The sequence below is a fragment of the Candoia aspera genome, chromosome 5, assembly GCF_035149785.1.
Source record: "Candoia aspera isolate rCanAsp1 chromosome 5, rCanAsp1.hap2, whole genome shotgun sequence".
In the NCBI taxonomy this organism is placed as follows: Eukaryota; Metazoa; Chordata; class Lepidosauria; order Squamata; family Boidae; genus Candoia; species Candoia aspera.
This window is the reverse complement of record NC_086157.1, coordinates 85778425-85804101: the sequence shown is the minus strand read 5'-3', so window position 1 is coordinate 85804101 and position 25677 is coordinate 85778425. Positions and strand designations below refer to the sequence as shown.

General features: G+C 39.1%; 1 protein-coding gene across 3 annotated transcripts in view; it reads left to right on the top strand.

Annotated features, from left to right (window-relative positions):
* The window catches only part of NME7 (NME/NM23 family member 7), a 94197-nt gene that overhangs the window by 53788 nt on the left and 14732 nt on the right, over positions 1 to 25677 (top strand). For all 3 annotated transcript variants that reach the window (XM_063305652.1, XM_063305653.1, XM_063305651.1), the window contains exons 8-10: positions 9827 to 9891; positions 10464 to 10532; positions 14332 to 14433. In XM_063305652.1, coding sequence (XP_063161722.1) covers positions 9827 to 9891; positions 10464 to 10532; positions 14332 to 14433 — 236 coding nt within the window. The remainder of the gene's footprint in view (positions 1 to 9826; positions 9892 to 10463; positions 10533 to 14331; positions 14434 to 25677) is intronic.

Sequence of the window (25677 nt, the reverse complement as noted above, 5' to 3'; positions counted from 1 at the left end):
TAATATATAAAAAGCCAAATTACCAAGTTAATAGTTTTCAAAAATAATGAGAGTCACCAAGAGATTCCACATTTCTTTGTTGTAGAAAGCCTCTCTTTGGTAAAATTCAAACAAACAAACAAAAAAAACACCTTAGTGCTATAGAAATGGGTTGGGCAGCTATAAGATCCAATTTGGCTTCACAGTGGCTTGGGAAGAAGATGACGGCCCCGCCTCCCAGTTGATTGCTTGCCAGTCGACAATGAAATGCTGTTTTGCGGTCTTCTGGCTGTGACCAGCCATCTGGAGAGCACATGGGGTGATTCCTGAGGTTCTCCTTAATCCGGAGACGTTACTGGGCTCCAAGGAAGCCTGCCTGAGCCCAAGAAAAAAAAACGCTCTGACAGGTCAGTCTGCAGATAGCGGAAAAACCCAGCTCAAGCCACTATTGTCCCCACTGTAAGTTGTAAAGCTGTTTTCTTTTCAACCATCATAACTTTGAACAGTTGCTAAACAAGACAGTTGGTAAGTGAGGACTACCTGTATATAGATAGTAATTTAAACTTAACTGAAGCAGTTTAAGCTTAACTGATCTTTGTGATGAAACTTCAAACCTATATTTCAGGTAGTATGTTTAATTCAATATTTAATTTTAGGGCAGAGTTCTTTTCAGAAACATGCTTTAAATTACCCATGGACATTTATAGTAATCTTTTCCAGCCTGATGAGTTGGATTTCAGCTGGGAATTGAAGTCCAGGATCACATCCAGAGGGCATTGTTGGGAAAAGGTATTTTTAAGGTTTCTTATCTGATAACAAAGCAGTAAGAAGCTGATTTTTATCTCTAGAACTGGCTGATCCACCTGAGTAGAATAAAGACATGCCTGTTGCTAGGCAATCAAAACAGCAGAACCTAAAAACTAGAATATCTGCCACAAGAGGCTGATCAAAAGGACATGATTTATAGCACATGAGAATTTTGTTAATATCTGACAAGATATAGGGAAATCTAAAGGCCAGATAAAACTCTAGTTTAACTTTTACCCATCAGAAGTGATTAATATAGACTACCTGGTGAGTGGGCTAAGCTTATCAAGATGTCTTTTTCAGAAAAATGTGCAGGTTACAGTTAAGTAGTAAAATGTTTTTCTGCTAACAAAAGAACAACCATGCTGGATCAGGCTAAGGCTCATCTTAGTTCAACGCTTTGTTTCTCTTAGCGGTCAACCAGGTGCCACTGGAGTACTTAAAAGCAGGAAATGGAAACAAAGTCCTCTCCCACTGTATTTTACCTGCAACTAATATTTGGAAGCAGGTTTCCCAATTTGGCAGTACAACTGAATCTTGCAGACCAATAGCCCTTGATAGACCTATCCTCTGATTTTATTTTTCCTGAAGCTTAACAAGGTGTGACCCGATGATATTCAGGGGCTTGCAAGTTCTGTAACATCAATGCTGTCACAGACAAACAACATTTGTGGGCTTTCTTCTCCCTAATCTCATGAAGATGGATGACTATTACTAGGTTCTTCTGAGAGCTCTGCGTTGGACAGATCAAAATTGAATGGAAGAAACACTGCAATAAATGGAATGTGTGAAGAAGTGTTTCCTTTTGTATGTTTTAAATCTTCCAGTCCAGTTCATTGGATGGTCTCAGAGAAAAACTTATCCCAGCCCTTTTTCTCCATGCAGTTTTTTTTATACCCCTTGTTCATATCCCTCATATCACTGTTCTTCTGAGCTAAAGAGGCTGAAATGTGCAAGGGGCATTATAATGTTGGCAGTTTTATTTTCAATCTCTTTTCTAATCCTACTTAGCATAGAATTTGTCTTTTTACAAAGTACCGCACAGTTAGCTGACATCTTTACTGAACTATCTACTAAGACCCCCGTGTTTCCTGTAATTTATGCATCAATGCTTAATTTAGAATTTGCAGGATGGATACCAAAGAAGGAGAACCCCAAAGGAGTCACCAGGATGGCAATGAACTTTTGAGAAAGTTTATTAATTAAATGTCCATGAATATAGTCACAGTGCTAGAGGGTCCTTCCTCAATCAGTCCCAGTGAGCCCAAGCGGTGAGGACAGTCTCCAGAACCTGACTCAGAAGGAAGCTGGTTCTGCAGGCAGATCTTATAGCTCTTTACCCCGCTCTCCTGCCCATAGGAATAGTGTATCCTGGCACTGGGATAATTAACCAGAAGGAAATTTATGTTTGTGTTTACATACAGTGAAAAGGAAAAGAATGCAAAAGTGTACACAAGCACACAACGGGGAATTCAGATTGACAGGAATACGATTGCTCCGGCTGTTTGCCTAGAGTGCTTGGGACAGCAAGCCGCAAGCCACTTTGGAGGTGAAAGCTGTCAGCTATTAACTTGTTAAGGTCAAGGCAGGGATTTTGTTGGTTGCCAGCAGCAGCGTGAGCTGCTGTGCCCAAGGTAACTAATTTACTTATTAAGGTCATGGAATGGAGCTTCTTAGTTTGTTGTTAGCACTTATTAGGGAGGTGCTGCGCTGTGGAGAAAGCCGCTCAGAAGAGATAGCTTGTTTAAGCAATCTGGTTTGTGAGGGAAAAAGAGAAATTGCCCATTCATCTACTGTAATTGAAAGAGATTTTTCTAGAGCTGTTCAGCCACTTTTGGTTTTTACCACCCAGACTAGGTTTATGTTTTATATCATCCACATAGTTGGCCAGCTCATTGCTTACCCCTACATCAAGATTGTTTAGAATTAATTAGTCTCAACATGGATGTTTTACTTCTTACATTCCTCCAATAAGAAAATTGCCCTTTTATTTCTACTCATGTATTTCTATTGTTTAACCAATTATCAATTCTCTTATCCCATGACTGCTAAGTATACTCAATAGCTTTTGATGAGAAGCCCTCATCCATGAGCCTGCTGACACTCTCAAAAATCTTTGTATGCTTGGTGAAGCAAGATTTACCTTTGTGGAATCCCTGATGATTTTTCTTCAGCAAGGCTTGTACCTATGTACCTCATTACCTTTTCTTTTATTACCATTTTTACAAATTTGTCTAGAACAGACATTAAGCTGACTGACTTACACTATAATTTACTGGATCTCCTCTGGATCCCTTTTTAGAAATCTGTGTTACATTGGTTACCTTTGAATGTAGTCAATAGCATTGAGCTTGATATAATGTGTTATGTATTTTTGTTTAAGAGAACAGTTGGTTCACATTTGAGTAAGAACTTAAAAATCAGGGAGACGTTAAGACTCCCTGATCTGCTATAGTGCAGCCTCTCAAGATGTCCTAGAATATCTTATCTCAATTAGTTTTAGTTGTTTTTATCCCCTTCCTGAGATATTCTGATGCTGTTGATGTTATCAGACCTTTGAGGTAGACAAGACTTGAACACCAAAGTCATGAATACTAAACTACTTTTATTATAGGGTTACAGTAACAGAAACTTGCAACTCTGAATGTGCCTCTCCCCTCTCTGCCTTTATCCTAAAGAGAACTAGAGAGGGTCCACTCTGAGATGCTTTCTCAAATTCAATTCCTGCTGTGGGTTGAGATTTCTCTTACCTGACCATTGCCTTGGCTGTGACTGTTCTTCCTCTTCCTCAGGGTTTTTCATATAGCTTGTTACAGATGTCATGTCTTGGTGTCTGGAGGCTGTGGGGGTTTGGATGGGGAACAGCAGACTTCAGCTCAACCTCGGCAAGACTGAGTGGCATTGGGTCTTTGGGCCCTTCAGGTTCTGGGAACCTACTATCTTTGCTGCTAGATGGGGTAGCACTGCCCCAAACAGACCCTGTGCTCAACTTAAGGGTCCCTCTGGACTCACACCTCCTGCTTGACAAGCAGATAACAATTGTGGCTAGGAGGGCCTTTGTACAACTTCAGTTTGTTCGCCAGTTGTGCCCATTCCTGGACTGAGAAGCTCTACTCTCAGTCATTCATGCCCTGGTAACCTCCCCAATGGATTAATGTAATGCACTCTACGTGGGGTTGCCCTTGAAGAGCATCCAGAAGCTGTAACTAGTGCAAATTGCTACGGTGCAGGCAATTATGGGCACTCCAAGATCAGCGCACATCACACCACTGCTCCGCTAGCTGCATTGGTTGCCAGTTTGCTTCTGAGTTCAATTTAAGGTGCTGGTAATGGCTTATAAAGCCCTGCGTGGCATAATTTGTAAGTTCTTACTCAAATGTGAAACTACTGATTTCTTAAACAAAAATACATAATACCAGTTATATCATGGCTTTATTTGAGAGACTGCCTCTCCCTGGTTACATCTACCCTATCAGGTCTGGCAGAAGAGGCGTATTATGGGTCCCATCTATTAAGGAGTGTCATCTGATGGGACCTAGAGGAGAGCCTTTTCTGCTGTGGTACCCACCCTCCAGAACATCATCCCCCCCTATGGTTAGATTGGCCCTGACCCTACTGGCCTTTCAGAAGGCCCTGAAGTCATAGCTCTGCCATCATGCCTGGAACCTGGTGGAGGTATGAAGCCTGTGAAATGATTGCATTATTTGTAATGTATGGATTGTACTCTCCCATGGATTGTGTTCTATTATTTTAATTGTTTTTTTTTCTATTTTACCTGTGTGAGCTGCTCAGGTATGTGAGATGGTTGGCTATATAAACTGAATGAATGAATAAATAAATAAATTTTCTTCTTATAAGTTCTGGGTTGTAGATAACAGGTAAAAAAATGTGTTAGAATATAGATGATATAAGAAGGCCTTGAATTTTTAAAGATTTCTGGCTGGCATCAAGAGCTGTTCCTTGAAAGCTGGAAGTATTTTGAATAATGTAAATGGGCTTTGATTGAATGGTGGAGATGGGAAAAGTGAAAAAATGAAGGAATAGGAAAAATATTTGTTTCATCTTTACATGGCAGCTATATTAGGCACATAATTATGCTAGGAAAGTGGTTTTGGGAGATGCCAGAGAGACTGACAAGAACATCTATCTTTAAGACCCCACATGTCATTCAGTATTTGTATGCTCTTAAAGCACACATGCTCCTCCAGTCTGTCTATTAGAAATATGGAAGATGCAGACTGCCAGTGGAGGCATGGTGAGCTAAACATACCTCTGTGGAGAGAAGAGACGATGACTGCAGCAAAGAATGGAGAACTGGTCAGTAGACTGGTTCTTCAGAACTGTTCCAGACGAAGAGAGGACAGGAGATCACTCACATGTGTTCTGGACTGCTGCCTCTCATGAGGAAACCGCAGGACAGTGATCCCCTGTGGGTTTGAGTGCTGGGAGACAAACTGATCAATCATCAAGCTCACAACCATGGTGGAGCCTTTTCAAGGACACTAAGTTTGCTAACCTCATTTCTAATCACTTTCGGAAATGGCCTATTTAACTATCTTGAGGCTATTAGAAATCTTTGGAACAAGAAGTTTGAAAAGCCACCTGGTAAGTCTATTTTCATTTCTGAACAAAAGAAAAATTAACTATAAGTTTAAGAACTTAAAGAATTTGAAATAAATTGCAAAAAGCTAAATAAGGTTTTGAACCAAGAAAGTAATAAACAAATTAAGGGTCCAGACAAATTTGGAATATTGAAATTTATAAGATTTTGGAACTAACTATATAAAATAAACAGCTTTTTGTGGGAACCAGAATTATTTTGTCTACTGTAAATCATAACAGAGATTGGAGACCTTATGATCTGAACTACACTAGAGAGGACTAAAGATTCCAGCCCCCCCCCCAAAAAAAACCCCTTCCTTTGGTTTTGATTCAGATTGGGATTTACAAAATGACACAAACATTAACATTAATCATAAACCTGGTTCTTTATGAGCATTCATTGATGTGTAACATGCAGCTATCACCAGTCTGTGGATTCCTACTCCTGTATACACCAATTACAATTCATATTTTTGACATACTGTATGTCTGAGCCTTTTATTCATAATTAAAGTTATAACTTCATTTTCATACATATAATCATCAACTTCACAAGCTTAGATTACCCTCATTTAGATCCTGGTTTGGAGAAACACAGCACATATATTTTTCATTTCATTTGTTAATTTATGCCCTTTAACATTTACTTTTCTTACATTTCAAATCATTGTCTTCCTTATGCCATGGTTATAATCACATGGGCCCATCGATAATGCCCTCTACCACCCATCATAGCTTTGGTCAATCAAGGCTTTCATGTCATATTTCCTTTTTAGTAATAGAAAGATTGGAGTATCATCCTTAAAGGCCATCCAGAGATACTCCTTGGCCCAACACAAAGATGCCCCACTTACTGTTTGTCAAGGATATATCTTCATGATATCAGTATTATAATGAAGACAGCTTTAGTGTTTCATTGTGCAAGTGCTGTTTTCTGTGTTTTGCTGACACAAGACATTCAGTGCATAAATCTAGTGTGCATGGAAGAGGCAGCCTGAGATGATGCAGTCAAGGTTTATGATCTGCTTGGCTCCAAGATCCAGAAGATCTGCTGTGGGACCATCCTCTTCCATCTAACTGCTGGCCTCTGTGCCTGTTCTGCAGTTCTCTTTTGGCTATGAGGAAGACTGGAACTCCAGCTTCTGCAGCCACTGTGTTTTCTTCTTACGATTAGCATAACTGATTGTCCTAAATGTATTTGCTGCCTCAGCTAAGAGATTGTGCAACCCAAAGCACCTGACAGATGAACATTGTATCCACTACTCTTGAATACCAGTTCCATTTGTGCCGTGCTTTGGAGTTGGTGGTCCTGGGAGAGTTTGTGTACATTTGGAAATGGTGAACTCACATGCATCAAAAGATTTCAGGCAATCTCAAAAAATCTCAACAAATGCAAAGGTTTTTCACACATTACAATTGCTTATTGATAAGGTACTTGTAATCTGTCAACTTGTAACCTGAATCTGCATAACAAACCTGTATTTTCCTCCCTTCTCCCCTCGCAGCTCATCCCAATGTAAATCTCATCAGTCTACCCACTCTTTAAATCTGATGAAGTGAGCTGTGGCTCATGTAAGCTTACATCTTTCAATAACATTTGTTAGTCAGAAAAGGTGCTACCAGACTTCTGGTTGTTGGCCACTATAGACTAACATGACTCTCCTCTTACTGTGTTTTGAAGGGTACATCAAACTATCTAGTTACATACCCACAATCAAACCCTTTCTCAAACACATACCCAGTGGCTGCATCTTGGCACAAATCTGGATGACTACTAGATGTCAGCCAAAAGATTCAAAACATCTTAACACTTTAATGCCATTTAGTGGTTGATAGGTCAACCAGTTGATACAACAATAACCATTTTGGAATAATTATGTGGATGCACTAAAAGCCCCATACAGCTTGACAGGTCTCTCTCACATGTCAAACCCCAAGAGCATTTATGCAGTGGCTGCTTTTAGACAGCACAGATCAGTGCAACCACTTTGTTCAGAGAATGAACTCTTCGCTGCTACGTAATGGTTGATAGGCCAAAGTCTATTAGGAAAAAAAACTGTAATAGGACAGCGTGCCTGCTCTGTACAAGCATCGCATCAACCACCATACTTTATGGTGATTGGTGGAGGCATTGGTTGGAGAAGTTCAAGTTTCAGCCAGGAGCAACCAATAGCATGTCACAACTGTAGGGGCAGCAGCAAGGCATGGGCCTGTTCTGGATGCTATTAAGGGCATATCATGGTGGTGACATGATTAGGGTGATCGGAGTCCCTCCCAGCTCTGGGACAGGAGGAAGGCATAGTAAGAGTGGCTGTGTAGATAAGTGCTAAGTAGTACCTATGCTGTGGCATTCCCAGCTAACAGTAAGGACAATACCTACCAGGTTTGGCACACTGGCTACTATGCCACAACTGCAACCAAAACCAAGTTTTTGTGAGATTCCAGCCAGCCTCTGACTCAGAAAACAAAACTTTCTGAGTTGGGGGGGAAATAAAAACTTACCAGGCTAGAACCAGGAAAGCAAAACCCAGAGATGAGTTGGCAGTGCAGGAAGAGTCACAGACGCTGATTGGCCAGTCTCCAGAGGAGGATTTGAATCCTCCAATCAGCATGTGCCAACGATGGGCAGAAACACGTGTGAAGGAGAAGGCAGCCCAATTGGCTGCAGAAGGGAATAGGTGTACAAAAGATTGGCATAAAAGGCAGACGCGGGAAGAGCAAGCTGCCAGAGACAACTGATCCTTCGAGCTTGCAGTTCCAGCAGAAGAGTCCTTACCCACATTGGAAACAGTGTCTGTAACCGGAGAGGAATCAGCGCCAGTGTTTCCTATCGGAGAGGACTTGGACCTGGCATCCGCTGCCACTGAGGATCTTCTCCTTGCCAGACCCAGCAACCCTAGTCTCGCGTCCAGCTTTGGACCTCTGCTTCCTCGTGCGTGTTTCAGGCGTGCTTCCAGCCTTGCTTCGAGTTTCCAGCCTTGTCCAGAGTCTCCAGTCCAGTCTCATCGTGTCTCAAGTCCTCAGCCATGCCTCAAGTCTCCAGTTCAGCCTTGTCCAGAGTCTCCAGTACAGCTTCATTGTGCCTTTGATCTCCAGCCTTGCCTTGGATCTCCAGCCCAGTCTAGCCACGCCCCGGTTGCACGACATTGTTCAGGAGCTTCACACCTAGCTTGCTGTGAACCAGGTTTGCAACCTTGTCTAGAACCTGTGGTCCAGTCTGGCCATGTCTCGAGTCCCTTGCCTAGTCCAGAACTTCCAGTCCAGTCTTGTCATGTGCCTAGCTTCCAGCCCCACCAAGAATCTTCAGTCGGGTCCAGCCTTGCTTCGAGTTCTCAGCCTTGCTTTGAGTCTCTAGTCCAGAGTATCCAGCCCAGCCCAGTGCCTCCAGCCGAGTCTAGTCTTGCTTCAAGTTCTCAGCCTTGTTCTGAGTATCCAGTTCTGAGTTTCCAGTCCAGCCTGAGTCACTGAGTCCAGTCCAGTCCTGTCATTAGAACCAAGGCTTGTCAAGTGGGTTCCGTTCAGCCTCGCCCAGCATTCCAGTGCTAGCCGAGTTCAAGTAGTATTCCAGATCGTGGTCATTTGATCCCAGTTCCAGTAGTGCCAAGTGCCTTACTTCTCCCAGCCTTCCAGCCTCCGTCAGTGAATCCTGTTCTGCTGTTCTTCTACTGCCTCTCCCTGCAATCTTGTTGGTTTCTTGTTGCTACCCAGTTGGTCTTGATCGAAACCAGTTTACCTCTTGATTCAAAGGACTTATTTATTGTAAATAGTTATTTAATAAAGAGTAATTTTTGATATTAAATCTGCCTGGCCATCTCATAGTCTGAACAGGACAGTTTTATCCCAAGCCTGCTTGTGCTATTGTATGCCAGTTAGGACCTGTAATATATAGACTATCAGTTAGTATTACTAACTAGGAGATAATTGCAGTGCACACTCAGGATACCATGTGGTTTTCAAAATCTGAATTTCCGTTTTTTCCCCCAAGAGATAAATATCTTAGACTTAGGTGTAAATCATTCATATTCTTCCTGATCGCTGTAAATTCCACATACAGATTTTTGATTTGCTTTAAGCAGAGAAGAAATCCTTCCCAGCTGAGCACTGCAGCTCTAGATGTTTCTGAATAGGTGTCAAGTTTATATCTGTACAGGTGTCAATGGCATGTCAACTGTAGGGGCAGCAGCAAGGCATGGGCCTGTTCTGGATGCCGTTAAGGGAACATCATGGTGGCAGCAAAATTAGGGTGATAGGAGTTCCTCCCAGCTCTGGGACAGGAGGATGTATACGTATTTCTCCAAATATATACTGGTATTTTTTAAAGAATTCTTATATGATATACTATGATTAAAAAGCAGCCCCAACTCTCAAACATTTAATACTTTAAAAATTACTCTTAGGGTGTCTGACCGTTCCTCCTCCTTTTTTTTTTTAAATGCAGGTCTGACTGGGAAGATTATAAAAGCAATTCTTGATGGAGGGTTTGACATCTCAGCCTTGCAGATGGTAACTCATTTTCTTTTTTTCTTTTTATTCAACTCTTGTGGAATTAGGAGGTGGACAGAAAATTCGACATTTACCACCTCCTGATTCTTCAATATAGCCACACCTTAATCCAATGCACCTGGGAACAACATGTCTGCCTCAGCTTTCAGTGGTTTCTTCTTTTCAGCTGAAACAGCTGCAGCCAGAAATGTATCAGCTTCCTTCAGCTTAGTTGAAAGTGGTGTCTTGTATCAGGTTCTCAAAATATTATCTTGCTAAACAAAAGAAATCAGCCCTTTTCAGTTCAGTTATACCAAAAGTGGACAGACTTCAAATTTGCTGGATTTATTTTGTTTTTTGTTAGAACCTCCAGATTGTCGGCCAAAGAAAGGTGGAAATGACTTAAAATTGGATCAGGTTGTTTGAGTGATTAATTGAGAAACCAAACAATCCCTGTCAGGATTGTGCTTGTACAGAAGAAAGGCAACTATAATTGTTAGGTAGTTTTTAAGTGTTTGTGCAATAATACCAGCTCCACAGTTCTGTCCACAAAAACTCAAGAATTAGACTTTTCCTTTCTATTTTATATGCAGTTCTATATGGACCGTGCAAATACAGAAGAATTCTATGCAGTCTACAAAGGTGTTGTTGCTGAATATTCTGTAAGTAAATAGTATAAAGCCTTTTTTTTCCTTTTTGATGCAGTTTAGATACTATCTTAATGGACCATCCTCCAACTTTTTTGGTATAGTAGTGGTCAGGATTACTACTCATAGTTATGGATTGTTTTAATTTTTGCTAAAAAGAAGTAAACTGTTAATAATTTATTGGAAAGAAAAACTGTACAGATAATTTTTAGTTTTGAATCAACAGTGTGATATACATAAAGCTTGTCCGTCTGCACTTCCAGATGGTGATTTTTCTTGGTATCCAGGGTAATACACACCCGCACTGATAACATTATATTGTCTTTGAACAATATATCAAAATTAATTTCTTAGTTTTTAAAATTAAGACAAATTTCCAGTTCCATGCCACCTTCAGAAACCCTCCTTGCATCTTTCTGCCTCAGTTTAAAAATGGATCAAATTCACAATCTAGCAAGTTAATCCTTTCTGTGGACCTTTTTTCCCATTGGAGAGACTGCCTGGCATGCCTTCTGCCTCCCAGATCTTACTTCAGTTTAATAGCATGTCATTATAATCTTTGCAATTGGGGAAAAACCCTCAAATGCAAATTTTGTAAGTATGCCATGCTTGCAGAGTTTACAGAAATGCCACACTTCACAATATTTGCTGCAATGCCAGTTTACACACTTTGTTCTACAACAGATTTATTTATTTATGTATCCATTCCATTTTTATTCTACTACAGCTCAATATGACTCTTAGCTGTTAACAAAATACACATAACATTTAAAACATCTACAGTTAAAATATGCAAGGTACTGTAAATTTGATAAAAACAATGCTAGTAAGCCAATAATGAAATATAACAACTTGAATTAATCCTTCTCAATATATGAAATATAACAACTTGAATTAAGAACCAACAAGCTCAATAGATAATGTCATTTCAAAGTGTAACCACTCTTTAAAAAAGGTCAGTTTTCAGCATCTTCCTAAATGAAAACAGGAAGGCAGCCAGTCTAATCTCCATTGTGAGGCTGTTCCAGAGAATGAATACTGAAAACAGCCTCCTAGCTTCAGCCTTAGAAATACCAGCTGTTTCTCCTGAAATGCCACAGAGCAATGACAATTCTAGTTCACATATGCTGTCCTTGAAGTGCCTAGATGCCAAATTGCATAAGACTTTATAGGTCAAAATCAGCACTTTAAATTGTACCTGGAAACCTGCCAGAAATCTGACCAGGGCCCATAGCACTGGTGTCATATGCTCCTGGTGATGAACCAGTTAAGACATGGGAGTTCAAGACTGGTTGCAGCTCCAAGTGGTTTTTAAAGTCAGCCCCATGTAAAATGCTGTGGTCAAATTGTGATGAGAGCATGTTACTGTGGCAAGGTCCTTCTGTTAGGGCTGCAACTGATATATCAGCTAAAACTAGGCAAATGCCCCACATAGCTGTGGTCTCTACCTGTTGCTCTAGAAGAAATTGGGAGTCAAGGAGGACCCCTAAATTGTGGATCTTCTTTAGAAATAGTGCTTCCCTCTCAAGGAACAATACTGATGCTAATAGAGAGCCCTCAGGCACTGGGACAAGACATCCACAGTATCTTTAGAGCTACCTGGAATGGTGATATACACCTGGGTATTATCATCATGTTGGTGATACTGCACTTTGAACTCCCAGTAGCTTTCATGTAGATGATAAAAACTAAGGGGGGAGAACTAATTTGTGTGTAAGCCCACAAAGGAGGGGCCACTGAGCTGACCTCTCCTCCTATACAACCAAATGGTGAGGAAAGAGTGGCAGTGCTATAAAACAGTGCCTCCAATATACCCAACCCTTGCAGGTGGTCCAGAAGAATACTGCAGTCAGCAGCATGAAAGGCTGCTGCTTGCCCAAAACAACCAGAGTTCCAGGTCCTGCCAAAGGTCATTCACAAGAACAACCAATGCTATTTCCATCCCATACTCAGGCCTGAATCATGACTGAGAATGGTCCAGATAATTATCTCCTTCTAGGGTGCTTCATAACTAATCCCCAACAATCTTCCCTAAAAACAGTATTGGAGACTGAATTATAATAGTCCAAAACAGTTGGCTCCAGGGAGAGCCTCATTAGGACATGGTGCATCACAGCCTCTTTCAAGGATGCTAGATGGAATCTGTCCCACAATGAAGTATTGATAACCCCCCTGCAGGTAATATTGTCTCTTGTGTCTTCTAACAGTGCTCTGAAATTTTTATTTAAATTGTTTCCTAAAATCTTTGTCTGTCTTGGCTTTGGCTTCTCTCCTTTTCTTGACAATTTATACCATTTGTTCTAACATCCAGTTGTGTTCTTCTGTTTCTTAGCCTTTGGCAGTCTTTTTTCACATTCATCCTGAACAGCTTCTTAGTTTTTGTTCCACAGTTCCCCTGGTTCTTTATCAATGAGGTTTAGGACTTCAAAGCAGTTTCTGATATTCTCCTTGAAAATGGTGGGTATATGCTCAAGATCATATTGTGGAAACTGGTTGGCTTTCTTCTGCTGCTTTAGCCTAACTTAGAACTTGTACATAAGCATGTACATCCATGATCTATTCCACAGTCATCTTGTGGCCACATCATTGCTGTTATAACTGAGTTGTTCCACCTCCTTGTACCAATAGTACAGTCAATTTGATATCCAGATGGAATATATAGAAATCCATGTATATAGGTATCATTCTGGTTGTTTGGAGACTTTGTTAACAATGAAGAAAACATTGGATTGGCAGAAATTGATAAATTATTGTCCTACTTCACTTTGATTTTCTATGCCATACAGTCCAACTATATTTTCCTCCTTAATATTTCCAGCTTTGTCATTCCAGGCTCCTGTCACAAGCAGCGCATCTTGCTTGCACGTTCTGTCAATTTCAAATTGAACTTGATCATAAAAGTCATCCATCTCCTTTTCTGCATCCATAGTTGGAGCATAAACTTGGATAATCATAGTATTGTCAATGAAGTCTAATTGATGATATTTGGTCACTGATTGCATTGTAGCCATGTACTGTTCTTGCTATAGCCTTCTTAACTATTAAAGCAACACCATTCCTTCTTTGTTTTTTATTTCCTGAGTAGTAAACAGTGTGATCTTCTAACTGAAAGTGCCAATTCCAGTCCATCTCAATTTGCTGATGCCTAAGATATCAATATATAGTCAATTCATTTTCATATTTTACTGTATTAAACTTTCCCAAAGCTTTGGATTTTCTTTTCTTTCATGACAACCTCAGCATAGAGGTCCTGTAGGCTTTAATCTAGCCACATCATAAACACCATTAGTACCCCAAAACATCCTCAACTCTTCCTCAATAGTGTATTGAGTGCCACTGCACCTGATGGGTCCATTATCTGTCATTATATCATCAATCATTTTATATTTCCTCTCCATGTGGTTTTCTTGTTAAAACACCAGAGTAGTTTACTATTACCTTCTCCTGCACAATATGAAAAGATGTGCAGCTTGTAGTGTGTTGGGCTTTTTGTTTTGCCCAAAACAAAACAAGCTGGAAGAGATCACTTTACCACTTCATACATTTTTATAAAAATGAATTCAACTTCTCAGATATTGGGGAGGGACTTTGCTTGTGGCTAACGTTTATTTATCCCAAAATCACCTAGGATGAAAACCCCAAGTCTAGTCCTAGAGGATTTTTTGCAGATTGACTGATTGATTTTTGCATCCCTGCTTCTTGATTACTTGGATTTCTATAAAATAATAAACATGGTTGGAAGGAGTATAAAATTTTCAATAATGTGCCTGCCTGCAGAACAATTTAAACATCTGTTGTGTTTTTCTGGTTGCAGGAGATGGTTGTAGAGCTCTGCTCAGGACCTTGTATTGCTCTAGAGATTCGGCAGGTAGATCCTGAAAAAGTATTCAGAGACTACTGTGGGCCTTCTGATCCTGTAAGTAACTTATTGAGTAATTTACATCATATCAAAATAGAACTGATGAATGAGGTCTGAGAATGTATATCCCTTTATTTTCACTTTTAAAACAGCTTGGAGAGGAGGTCCAGTTTTGGTTAGATTGCGGTGTTGTACAGAACAGTTACCTCACCCCTTTCGTTGGGTCAAAATTTCCCTTCCTACATGAAAATTATGTACAGGCATAAAAAAGGTACTTACATTTTCCCCTCCTTCCCAAGCTATTAAAAGGCAGGGAACAAATACGGCAAATTGCATGTCTGTAGTAGAGGTGTGAACAAAATGAAATATATGTTACGTTTTGAATCCAGAAAAAAATGCATTGCAGAAGTTCAGGAATATCACGTTGGTTGCACTTCAGGAGAAATAATAACTAGAATGTTTTGGTTGTTCAAGGTTTTGAACAAAACAAAATTTGGAGGGGTTGCAAAGGAATTTTAAGAGGCAAATAAAACATAGTGTGTTTTACCCCTTCTTTTCACTCCTCCTTCAGCCACTCCCAGTTTGGCATGACCCACTGACTTGTCCATCTCCCTAATCTTCCTTCTGCCTCTAACTCATCTGTCACCACAAATGTTCTGGCCAGTGTGACAGAACTGTGATGGTCTCAACAGTAGGGAACAGGCTCCCAGCACAGCATGTCTCCCTGTTCCCCCAAGACATTTCCCTTCCTTCCCTTCCCTGCCTGCTCTAAGCTGCCACCACCACCACCACCACCAATATCCATAACTATTCTCAGTATTCCCACCCAAATTACTTCTACTCAGAACAGAAATTTTGGCCCAGATCCAAAACAAAATAGACCCCTGCATCCCAAAATATTTTGCACATCCTAGTTTCAAGAGAGTGTTAGCACTAAGTATCCTAGTGCAGCTTTTCCAGTCAAAATTAGAGCCTTGCAATCATGATTTTAACATTTTAAAAAACTTGGAAAGCTCTTGGGAGTTGATGTAATTGTGATGTAGCATGTTGAATTGTATAATAAGATTATGAGACATAGTTTTTAGGCTTTTCCTTAGCAAACTCAACAGATAATCAGGCATACAAGAATACAAGAACTTCAGATTTATTTACAAAAGCCAAGAAGCTTTTGTGAAGGATTATGAAAGAATTCCAATGACTGCTGTGTGTACAGCTGAATTATTTTATATAGTTGTTTCAACAGGGAGATTCTAATTGATGATAACTTCTGAACTGTAGTTTTTAATTGTTTCAAGGAGGTAGTTGCAGGCATAGGAAACAAACATATTAAGCAGAAAGCATATTTTATGCATCGCCTGCTATAATTTATATGCACTATCAATGCATTTAGGAGAGACTTCCCTCCAGCCTGGCACCATCAATATATGTACAGGAATGATGAAATTTGTTATTCTATATATCTGGTTGGTGCCAGTTTGGAGGAAAACTGATTTATAAAAATGAGCATGAAAGATTTATTTTGCTATTGTTAAACTGAAATGTATGCATGTGGAGTATGTAAGATGAGACAACAGCTTGAGATGAGAAAATTATAATTCTTTGGTTTTCCAGAGAACATGCAGCCATCCTTATATTTCTGCTACTACTAATTTTTAGAATTTTTTACCATTATTCTAGGTTATGCAGGATTGTGTAGTTCATGCTTTTGTCAACAATTACAGTTTTCACTGACTGATTATGCTAATCCAAAACTAATCCTTTTGGTATGTAATCCATGGATGATTTTCATAATTTTGCTTTATTTACTTATTTGTTGCATTTATATCTCATCTCAAACCAATAACTATTTGTTGGTCAGTTTTGCAATTTCTCAAATAAATCTAACTTGCCTTCCAAAATTATAAATTAAAGATTTAGGTGTTGAATCACTAAATATCAGTGATTAAATGTAAAATATTAAAAATGCTAGGAAGAATCAAGATAATCATATTGCTTAAGCAACAACCATTACAATATCCTATGCCATTTTTTTAAAAGTGTGAGCTCTTCTATATCTAGATTAGACTGCAGTCCTAAACCCATTTATTTGGCTTAAACACCATTAAATTCAGTAGGACTTCCATCTGCCTTGACATGCATAAGATTATACTGTAAGCATGGGAGAGGTGTGGGGAAGCAAATGATGATACATGTGAGCCAGTGTCATCATGCATATTTTACAACATACGTGTTTCTATCAGATGTCATGAGGTTATTACATAATCATGCAATTTTTGCAATGACATGATGCATGTGTTATTCTTTTGACATTATGGTGGCTTGTTGTGGATGCTGCTGTACATTATAGGATTGCAGCCTTAAATCAATTACTGATATCTGGTGTAAAATAGCTAAATGAGCTATGGCAGGAAAGTTTCTAATGTTATTTCTGCTGTGAACTATCTAGGTGACCTTTAGCTAGCAACTATATCTCAATTTCAACTTCAGTGTTCAAGTATCAAGTATTAGAAAACTGATCTTGTGAATATTAAAACTTGCGTGCTATACATCTTCAAAGGTGTATGCCAATACAGTTAAACAGTTCTCACTAAAAAGTTATAGAAATCATACAACTATTAAAATATAGCTACATTAATAACAATACAAATAATTGTTTTCTATTGACTGTCTTATTTATGAGTTTCAGAACTTTAATAGCTGTTCTTTCTTGCAGAAATTTGCACATTGGAAGGTAATTTTTTTGTGATTACAACTGTAGTAATTAGGTGGCTTTTTAGATAGCATGAAGTAATGCAGAGCAAAAGAAGAAAAGGATTTTCATTCAGTGACAAAGCTATTGTAGGCCAGCATAGAAAACAGATCAATATGAGGCTGCAATTAGTATGTCATTCTGTCTGTCTCTGTTGAAAAGGATGTGATTAGATTGTCTAAAAGGCCAGACATCATCAGCATCACATTTACATACACATACTAGATTTTGGACATCTACTAGAAGGTATAGTTTTGTCAATTATAGACAGTTTAATTGTTGAACTCTGTTTGCAGCTACACAGGCTACAAAATCTTTTATTAAAACTATGGAAACTAATTTCATATTGGTTCACAATACTATAAGCTTCCCAAGCTGTCTGACATCTCCCTTGCATATTAAACTACAATTCTTTTCATTTCTTGGTAAACATAGCTAAAAGTTTAGCTCACTGAAGTTGATTGTGGCTATAGTCCAAAATATGAAGAAGGTACTAGGTAGGAGAAGGGAGCAATACTGTATTTCCAAGATTTTTTTTGCCCCAAGTTGTGAAGTACATAGAGCCAATTGATAAGATTCACAGATACTGCCTCACAGGCTTCAATTTTTCCTGAAGGCATATTTTGCTGAGACTTATTTAGTAACCAATTTGTTTGTTCTCATCTCTGGCTGCCATCTACATATTCCTTTTATAGCTAACAAGCAAAATAGTTTTTTCTACAAATTCCTAGAAACATTGTTTCTTATAAAATTCTGCTTCTTGTCTGTAATAAGGTACTAAATTAGGAACAAAGGACCTTTTATACCACATATATCAGCTTTTTCTTATTCTTTGGGGAATGTAGAATACCAACTTATAGAAGAGTATTATAATCATAATATATAATTGCTATGGTTACAGTTTATTTATGGCAGTAGATCAGCTGCATCATTTCCATTTCCAACAGTCTTTAAGGTTAAAACCATTTAGCATTTATGTTGAGGTTGAGGTAGATACACATATACACACAAACACACTAAAATACAAAAATAAAGTGCAAAGAAAGGAAACAAAAACAAAAAAGAGGTTAAAAAGCACAAGGTGTAAAAAGCATTTTTAAAAGAAAAAAGCATTAAACTTGATCACATGGAGTAATACTGATCAGTCATTCCATTATGCCTATATAGAGCAGTTCATGAGCAGAAATCAACACATCCAAGTCCAGGATTGTAAATCTGGTGTGATGCTATCCTTTCATTGTAACAAAAGACTTTGCTATACTTTGTTAAATCCCACATTTTTCATAAATTGATAAATTCTAGATTTGAGACATACAGTATACACATTAACATCTTTTATCCAAAACCATATTAGCAAATTTACATATATTAAACCAAAATGGGAAAATACCCAACCTACCTCACAGGTTTCTTGATGTGGGGAACATTAGGAGGCACTGCTAAGAGTACTACCTTGCGTTTCTGAATGAGAGCATGATATAAAATAAATAAATACATAGTAGGGCAAGTCCATATTTTATCTCTGTCATGTTGCCCGTCCATAATGATATTGATAACCAGTCTTTCCTAAACACTCTCTGAGATATCTAATAGACATGAAAAATCTTTTGTTGAATTAATTTCATCCTAATATCATAAAACATAGATAATATTTTTAAAACTCTCAACCTTTGATTTATAAACATGGGATTCCAAAGCTGTTCTTGCAAATGATCAATATTCATTTAAGTAATACATTTTAATTGACGATAAAATATTGGAAGTTTGGAATCATCCATCATATCACAGTACTGATAATACTTCAGGCATTCTAGAAGGTGCTGACATACCTGGATCAAATTGTGAGATCAAAAGCTAGTTTGCTACATTGCCGTTCTGCAGTTTTCAGCAATTCAAATTCCTCTTGCAGTGCCTCGGTTTTTTTTTAAACTAAATTAGCAATAGGTTGATCTAAAGTACTGTTTGCCCATGAAATCCATGAAAAGGATGTATACATAATTTTTAAAGTGGAATCACCCCATACTATTAATATTTCCATGAAAATAGGGGATAATATTATATTTTCATCCCACCAACAACTTCCAAATATGTGTTGTAGCTAAAGTGATGGAAATACCACTTTTTTTTTTTTTTACTAAATCAAAGGAAAAAAGAATCAAGCCCCTGCCAGTTTATCAGACAGGATATATAATAACTTTTTCATTGTAGTAGTTTATTATTTTGATCACTTGGGGGTCCATAAAGAAATGGAAGTGGGAATATATATCAATGAGAACGTTGAAAATCAGGAAAGTTAAAGCCCCCATTATCATACAAAAGTCCTAATTCCGATAAAAACAATCTGGTGGTGTGTCTTTACCATAAAAAACTTCCTTAAATTATCAGTCGAAAATATTTTAATAGTATTAACATAAGTATTCTTCTACAGTGATACTTAAAAGTTTGTGAACCCTTTTGAATTTTCAGTATTTCTGCATAAAGATGTGATAGACTGTGAGAATAACCTTGAGAGATAGGAGGAAGAACTGTAGCCAAGACAGCCATCTGATAAATGAAATTGGTGTCCAAAGCAGGAATGTAATTTGAGTAAATGTTTCAGAATTGACACCCCCCCCCCCATGTAAAGGCAGGGAGGGGAGAGGTGCATTCAGACTTGCAAGATTCTGTTACTGTAACCTTATAGTAAGCGTATTAGCATTCATAATTTTGGTTTCCTGGACTGGACTACCTCAAAGGGCTGACACAAATACTGAAAATTCAGAAGGGTTCACAAACTTTTAAGCACCACTGCAAGTACGAAAGCAATATTTTTCTGTAATCTATATGCCAAACTTACTGTCAAAATTGTAGTATCATCATTCAGCATAAAAACCAAGCAATAGCTTGTAGAGCTAGCAGAAGCTTTACTACTCTTCATACTTACAGTTAACTTCATTAAAAGATGTTGAGAAAGGTTTTATTCAGAGAAGTATTTTTATATATTTGGGGACTTGTTATCTCCTTCAGAAGTTCACATGGCATCAGGTAAATACTGGCTTTGATTGCGTTATGGGCTGAATCTTGATCTCTACATAAAGCCACTTATATTTACAATAATTGCCCAATAGGACACACCCAGAAAAAGAGGAATTTGTCAAGACAAAAAAACTACTCTCATTGCTCTATTTGTAAAGAAAAGAAAGAGTAGCAATGTGTATGAGATAAAAGTTTATTTTTCTTTCTACTTATTCAGGCATGACTTTTTTTTTAACTTGGAACATTTCTAGGTTTCAAAAGTGATCCCAAAAAAGTCATCGATAGAGGGGGTTTCCTGCAGGAAATTTACACGTGTATTACCTACAAACTATGTAGATTCATAGCATGATTCATGCAAGTAGGAGGGGAACAGATCTATGAAGTCAGTCTTTATGATGAATATCTTATTACCTGCCTGATTCTTGTTGGTTGCTGCTGTCTCATTCAGATAAAGTTATCTCGTGCAGCTGTGCCAATGTTACTCCAGCTGGTGTTGTTGTCAGGCACACAACATTTGGTCGTAAAAGCGTGCATTGGTTGGAAAATGATTTTTTATTACCGTTGAGTACCATCATATTTGCGAATGGTCGCTAACCACGGTAGTCGCTAAAAATTCAATAAATATCTCAGAAATATAATTGAAAGACTAAACAACAACAACAAGCCATATTCTTTCAAGTACATCTTCACATGAGAAGAAATTGGTCACGTTTTGTTGTGTGGACACCTTATTTATTTATTTATCTATCTATCTATCAATCATATTTCTTCACCACCCATCTCATATAGCAATGACTCTGGGAGGTTTACAAGTGAATAAAAAGAATAAAAGATTCATTATAAAATATAAATATACATAAATATAAGAAAGATAAAATATAAAGTCCAAGATGGTCTTAGTAAAAATGTCCAGGGCCACATCAAGGTACCAACCTGACAGGTCCCCTGTCTTGCCTCAAGCGAGGTGGCATAGCCAAGTCTTAACTCCCTTTCTGAAGGCCAGGAGAGTGGGGGCCTGCCTCACCTCTGGGGGTAAGTTATTCAAAAGGGCAGGGGCCATGGCAGAGAAGGCCTTCTTCCTGGACCCTGCCAATCGACAGTCTCTCATGGACATGGTCCGTAACATGTCCTCTCTGCCTGACCGGGTGGGACAGGTCGATGTAATGAGGGTGATGCGCTCCCTCAGATAACCTGGACCCATGCCATGTAGGGCTTTAAAGGTGATAACCAACACCTTGAATTGGACCCAGAAGCAAACTGGCACCCAGTGCAGCTCACGCAGCAAAGGTGTTACATGTGCCCTCTTTGGGGCTCCTAAAACTGTTCATGCAGCCACATTCTGAAAGAGCTGTAGCTTCCAGATACTCTTCAAGGGTAGCCCCATGTAAAGTGTATTGCAGTAGTCTATGCAGGAGATGACTAGGGCATGAGTGACTGATCGGAGGGCCTCCCAATCCAGGAAGGGACGTAGCTGGTGCACAACACGAAATTGTGCTAAGGCTCCCCTGGCCACGGCTGCCATCTGCTCTTCAAGCAGGAGTCGTGAATCCAGGAGAACCCCCAGGTTCCACACTGGATCTGTCTGAGGCAATGCAACCCCATCCAGAACCAAAGATGGTAAATTCCTGGATGCTAAGGAGTCCTCAACCCACAGCCACTCCATCCTACCAGGGTTCAGCTGAAGCCTGTTGTTCCCCACCCAGACCCCTACAGCCTTCAGGCACTGAGAGGTGGTGGTCACAGCTTCATTTAAGTCACCTGGGATGGAGATGTATTGTATAATTGAGTATCATCAACATATTGATGATACCTCATCCCATGGCGACAGATGATCTCATCCAGCAGTTTCATGTAGATGTTAAAAAGGAGCAGAGAGAGTACCGAACCCTGCAGCACCTCACAAAGGAGGGGCCGTGGGCTGGATCTCTCGCTCCCTATCAACACTGATTGGGACTGGCCCTGGATGAAGGAGGTGAACCAGCACAAGACCACACCACCCACCCCCAACTTCCTGAGCCGTCCCAAAAGGATACCATGGCCGATGGTATTGAAAGCCTCTGAGAGGTCAAGAAGAGCAAGGATGGATGCACTGCCCCCATCCCTGCCAGAGATCATCCAAAAGTATGACCAGTGCTGTTTCCATCCCATATCTGGGCCTGAAACTCGACTGAAAAGGGTCCAGATAATCCGTTTCATTCAGTATCCTCTGGAGCTGCAACACCATCACTTTCTCAACCATCTTAGAAATAAAAGAATCTATGGCTCCATAGAATAAGTTAAATCCCAAAACAGTTCCCAATAACTGAATCCCCAAGATACTGTAAATATTAAATTGGAACCCTTTAAAAACTATTGGTATAGTTCATAATGTTTTGCATCTGTTGTTTTCACCATGTGTGACTAGATATTCTTCTCTTACTGATGTGCTTTATTTTAAGAATGGGTATGATTCCAACGATGTTACATTGCCAGGGTTTTTTAAAAAGCAAATGCATGCATCTGTTATGTATTCTGCACTAAAGAAACATTCCTTTTTTTAAAAAGCAATTGCTGTGGCTGCAACTGCATTGTGAGTTTCACTCTCTGGCACTTTTCTTATTGTTCTTTGAACCATTAATTAAACAAAGACTTTTTTTCCAAGCCTCAAACAACTGACAGAGAAATGTGGGTGACTAAATGAATGTTTGGGAGATGAATAATTTAAAATTTACTCACTGGTCTCCTTTCTACTGCAGGGCAACCTGAGTAGAATTTTGATCAGCTTATCTCCTTGCAAAACTACAGACATGTGTCATTAATCTTTTTTTAACCCTAGGGCAGGGGTGGGGATTTTAAAGTGTGTGCTTGTGTGTTTAAAATTATCAGCATGGGAAAGAGAATTTATATCTTATTTCTGATATCTCAACCTTGAGAAGTGTAGAAATCATAGTGTGGTTAAGTGTTGGTTTGCAGGTAGTGGCAAGAATGCATGTAGTGAGAAACACTAAAGTTAGGAATATTTCTTTGGTTGAAACTATCCTGGAGGCTGATGCTTAAAAGAAAAAATGGTTTTGTTTATGAAATAACATAGTGATAGGAAAGCCTGAGTTACTTAGTTTGTCTACCGCTCAGAGACTGCATTATGTTTTCCTCCATTACTAGAATAAAAGCAAATCCTGGACAATACAAAAGAACTGAGAAGGAAGTGTAGGTGATGATAGTAAAATGAATAGGGGGCTTTTTATGTTGAATCATTACCAAGCAAGTTTTTTAGACGAGAAAAGAGATAAAAATGCAGAATCCCACTGCTAACTGTCTCTACATTTATTTTCAGTAGTGATCAGTGGTTTTATAAGTGCAGGAAGCCAATGCATGTAAAGTTGAATTCCAATGAACTTTTCTTCCATAACTCCAACCTTATACATACTTTATGTATATAGTAAGTCTGTTTATGCTAAATAGAGCTTAATACTTGGATTTAGAATTACAATTATATCTAGATAATATAAATGGGTTTTTTTTTCTAGAATGAAGAGTAATGACAGTGGTACTGTAAATGCTTTTATTCTCTTTCTGTTAGATGTATTAATTGAGAAGGGACTAGATGTATTAAAATTTTGGAAAGGATACTAGGAGTATACTATGACAGATTCAGCATGTATTTACAAAATTCAAATGCAGCATGATATTGCAGATCTTAAGATTTGGGAAGATATAAGATTAATTGGCTTTCATCTGATGGTTATGAGCTTTGCTGATGATGGTCTCCTTTTCTTGCTATACATCTTACTTCCCATTTACAAATTAATAAATATAATTAAGATACCAGAGTGAGGTTATCCATTCAGCATAAGCCTCAAATAATATATTTTTGGCAAGTTTAATATTCGGTATGTTTAGACAATAGTGCTGTTAGCTGTAAGTAAAATTCCAAAATCCATCTTAAGGAAATATCCAATAGTGTTTGAGTCCTCCACAGTTTTTCATAAGGCAAAAACAGAAAAAGTGTATGTGGAGGCAGGGAGAGTTTGAGATTCTTGTCTGCTATTTTTAACTTCCAAATTCTGGACTCCATTAGTATCATCTAGAATGCCTGGAGTCAGACATGACTGTGCAGGGGAAAACTTCACTTTTTTTTTTTTTTAGAATGCCACATGATGGGGAATGTTGAGAGATTTGCCTCTGTTTGAGAGGATGTGGGAAAAAATGACATAAATGCATCTATCTAATAAAATCAAGAAGTCCATTTCATTAAAAGTCGTAAGTTACCCTAGGGCTATTCATTTATTAGGCCAGCTAAACCAAATGGTTAGCAAACTGTGTATTATAATTAACATTTATGAATATTCATTCTTCATTGTGGTATCTATGATTCGTGCTAAGGTAATATGCCAGCACCCATTTGGAGTTTTCTAGAGCCTGTAGAAAGATTGGTACAGTAGGTCCTGTGCCTGGCATATACCACATACCCATTTGTTTTTCCTCTTTCAGGCATCTGGCCTTATGGCCCTTAGCTGCATTTCACACGTATCAGCACTGAGGAACCAAATTTCCCACTTTGGGTGAACATAACTTGTGCCTATTGCCTTGGCAAAGGTTGTGCAGAAAGCTGCAATTAGTGATGTCAAGCATTTATGAAGCTGGTTTGACGTAGTTGTATCTCCTACTTGTGAGCCACTCATTTGGAACAAGCTGTAAAAGATGGCAAACTCCAAAGCTATTGTAGGTTCCTTGCATATGCTTTTGACTATGTCCCAGAAGTTGTACAGCAGATCATTTGTCTCTTCAAGAGACTAGTCAAAATCCCATTCATCCACAGAGGACCTTTAGATCTGCTGCACCATTATCAGCTCTGAGGAAATTTTTCATTAAGGACTCAAAGCCTTCCAAGAGGTTTGTCCTGCCTGATTCCAACCAGAGAAAGAATGGGGGGAGGGAGGGGATAAAGACCCTATTGTGTCCCTAATCCTGGCCTTGGTGCCCTCTACCTGTAGGTAAAGGTAAAGGTTTCCTTTGACATTAAGTCCAGTCGTGTCCGACTCTAGGGGCGGTGCTCATCTCCATTTCAAAGCCGAAGAGCCGGCGTTTGTCCGTAGACACTTCCGTGGTCATGTGGCCAGCATGACTACACGGAACGCCGTTACCTGCCCGCCGAAGTGGTACCTATTAATCTACTCACATTTGCATGTTTTCGAACTGCTAGGTTGGCAGGAGCTGGGACTAGCAACGGGAGCTCACCCCGTCACGCGGATTCGAACCGCCGACCTTCCGATCGGCAAGCTCAGCGGTTTAACCTGCAGCACCACCGCGTCCCTCTACCTGTAACTTTCTGCAAATCCATTTCTCCAAATCATTCCAAATTGTATTGTTGTTTTCTCTTCAAGATCAGGAGTCATTCTTGACAAGAGAGCTTCAAGATAGATCCCTCTTGAAATCTACTTCTTTGGACCTCCCTTTATTCCTTGGGGATGTTCAGAGTTGTGACATTTGTCTGTCTCAGCAGGGCTCCCACCAGATATTTCTATAAGCTCTATAAGGTTCCAAACAACTATCTGTGC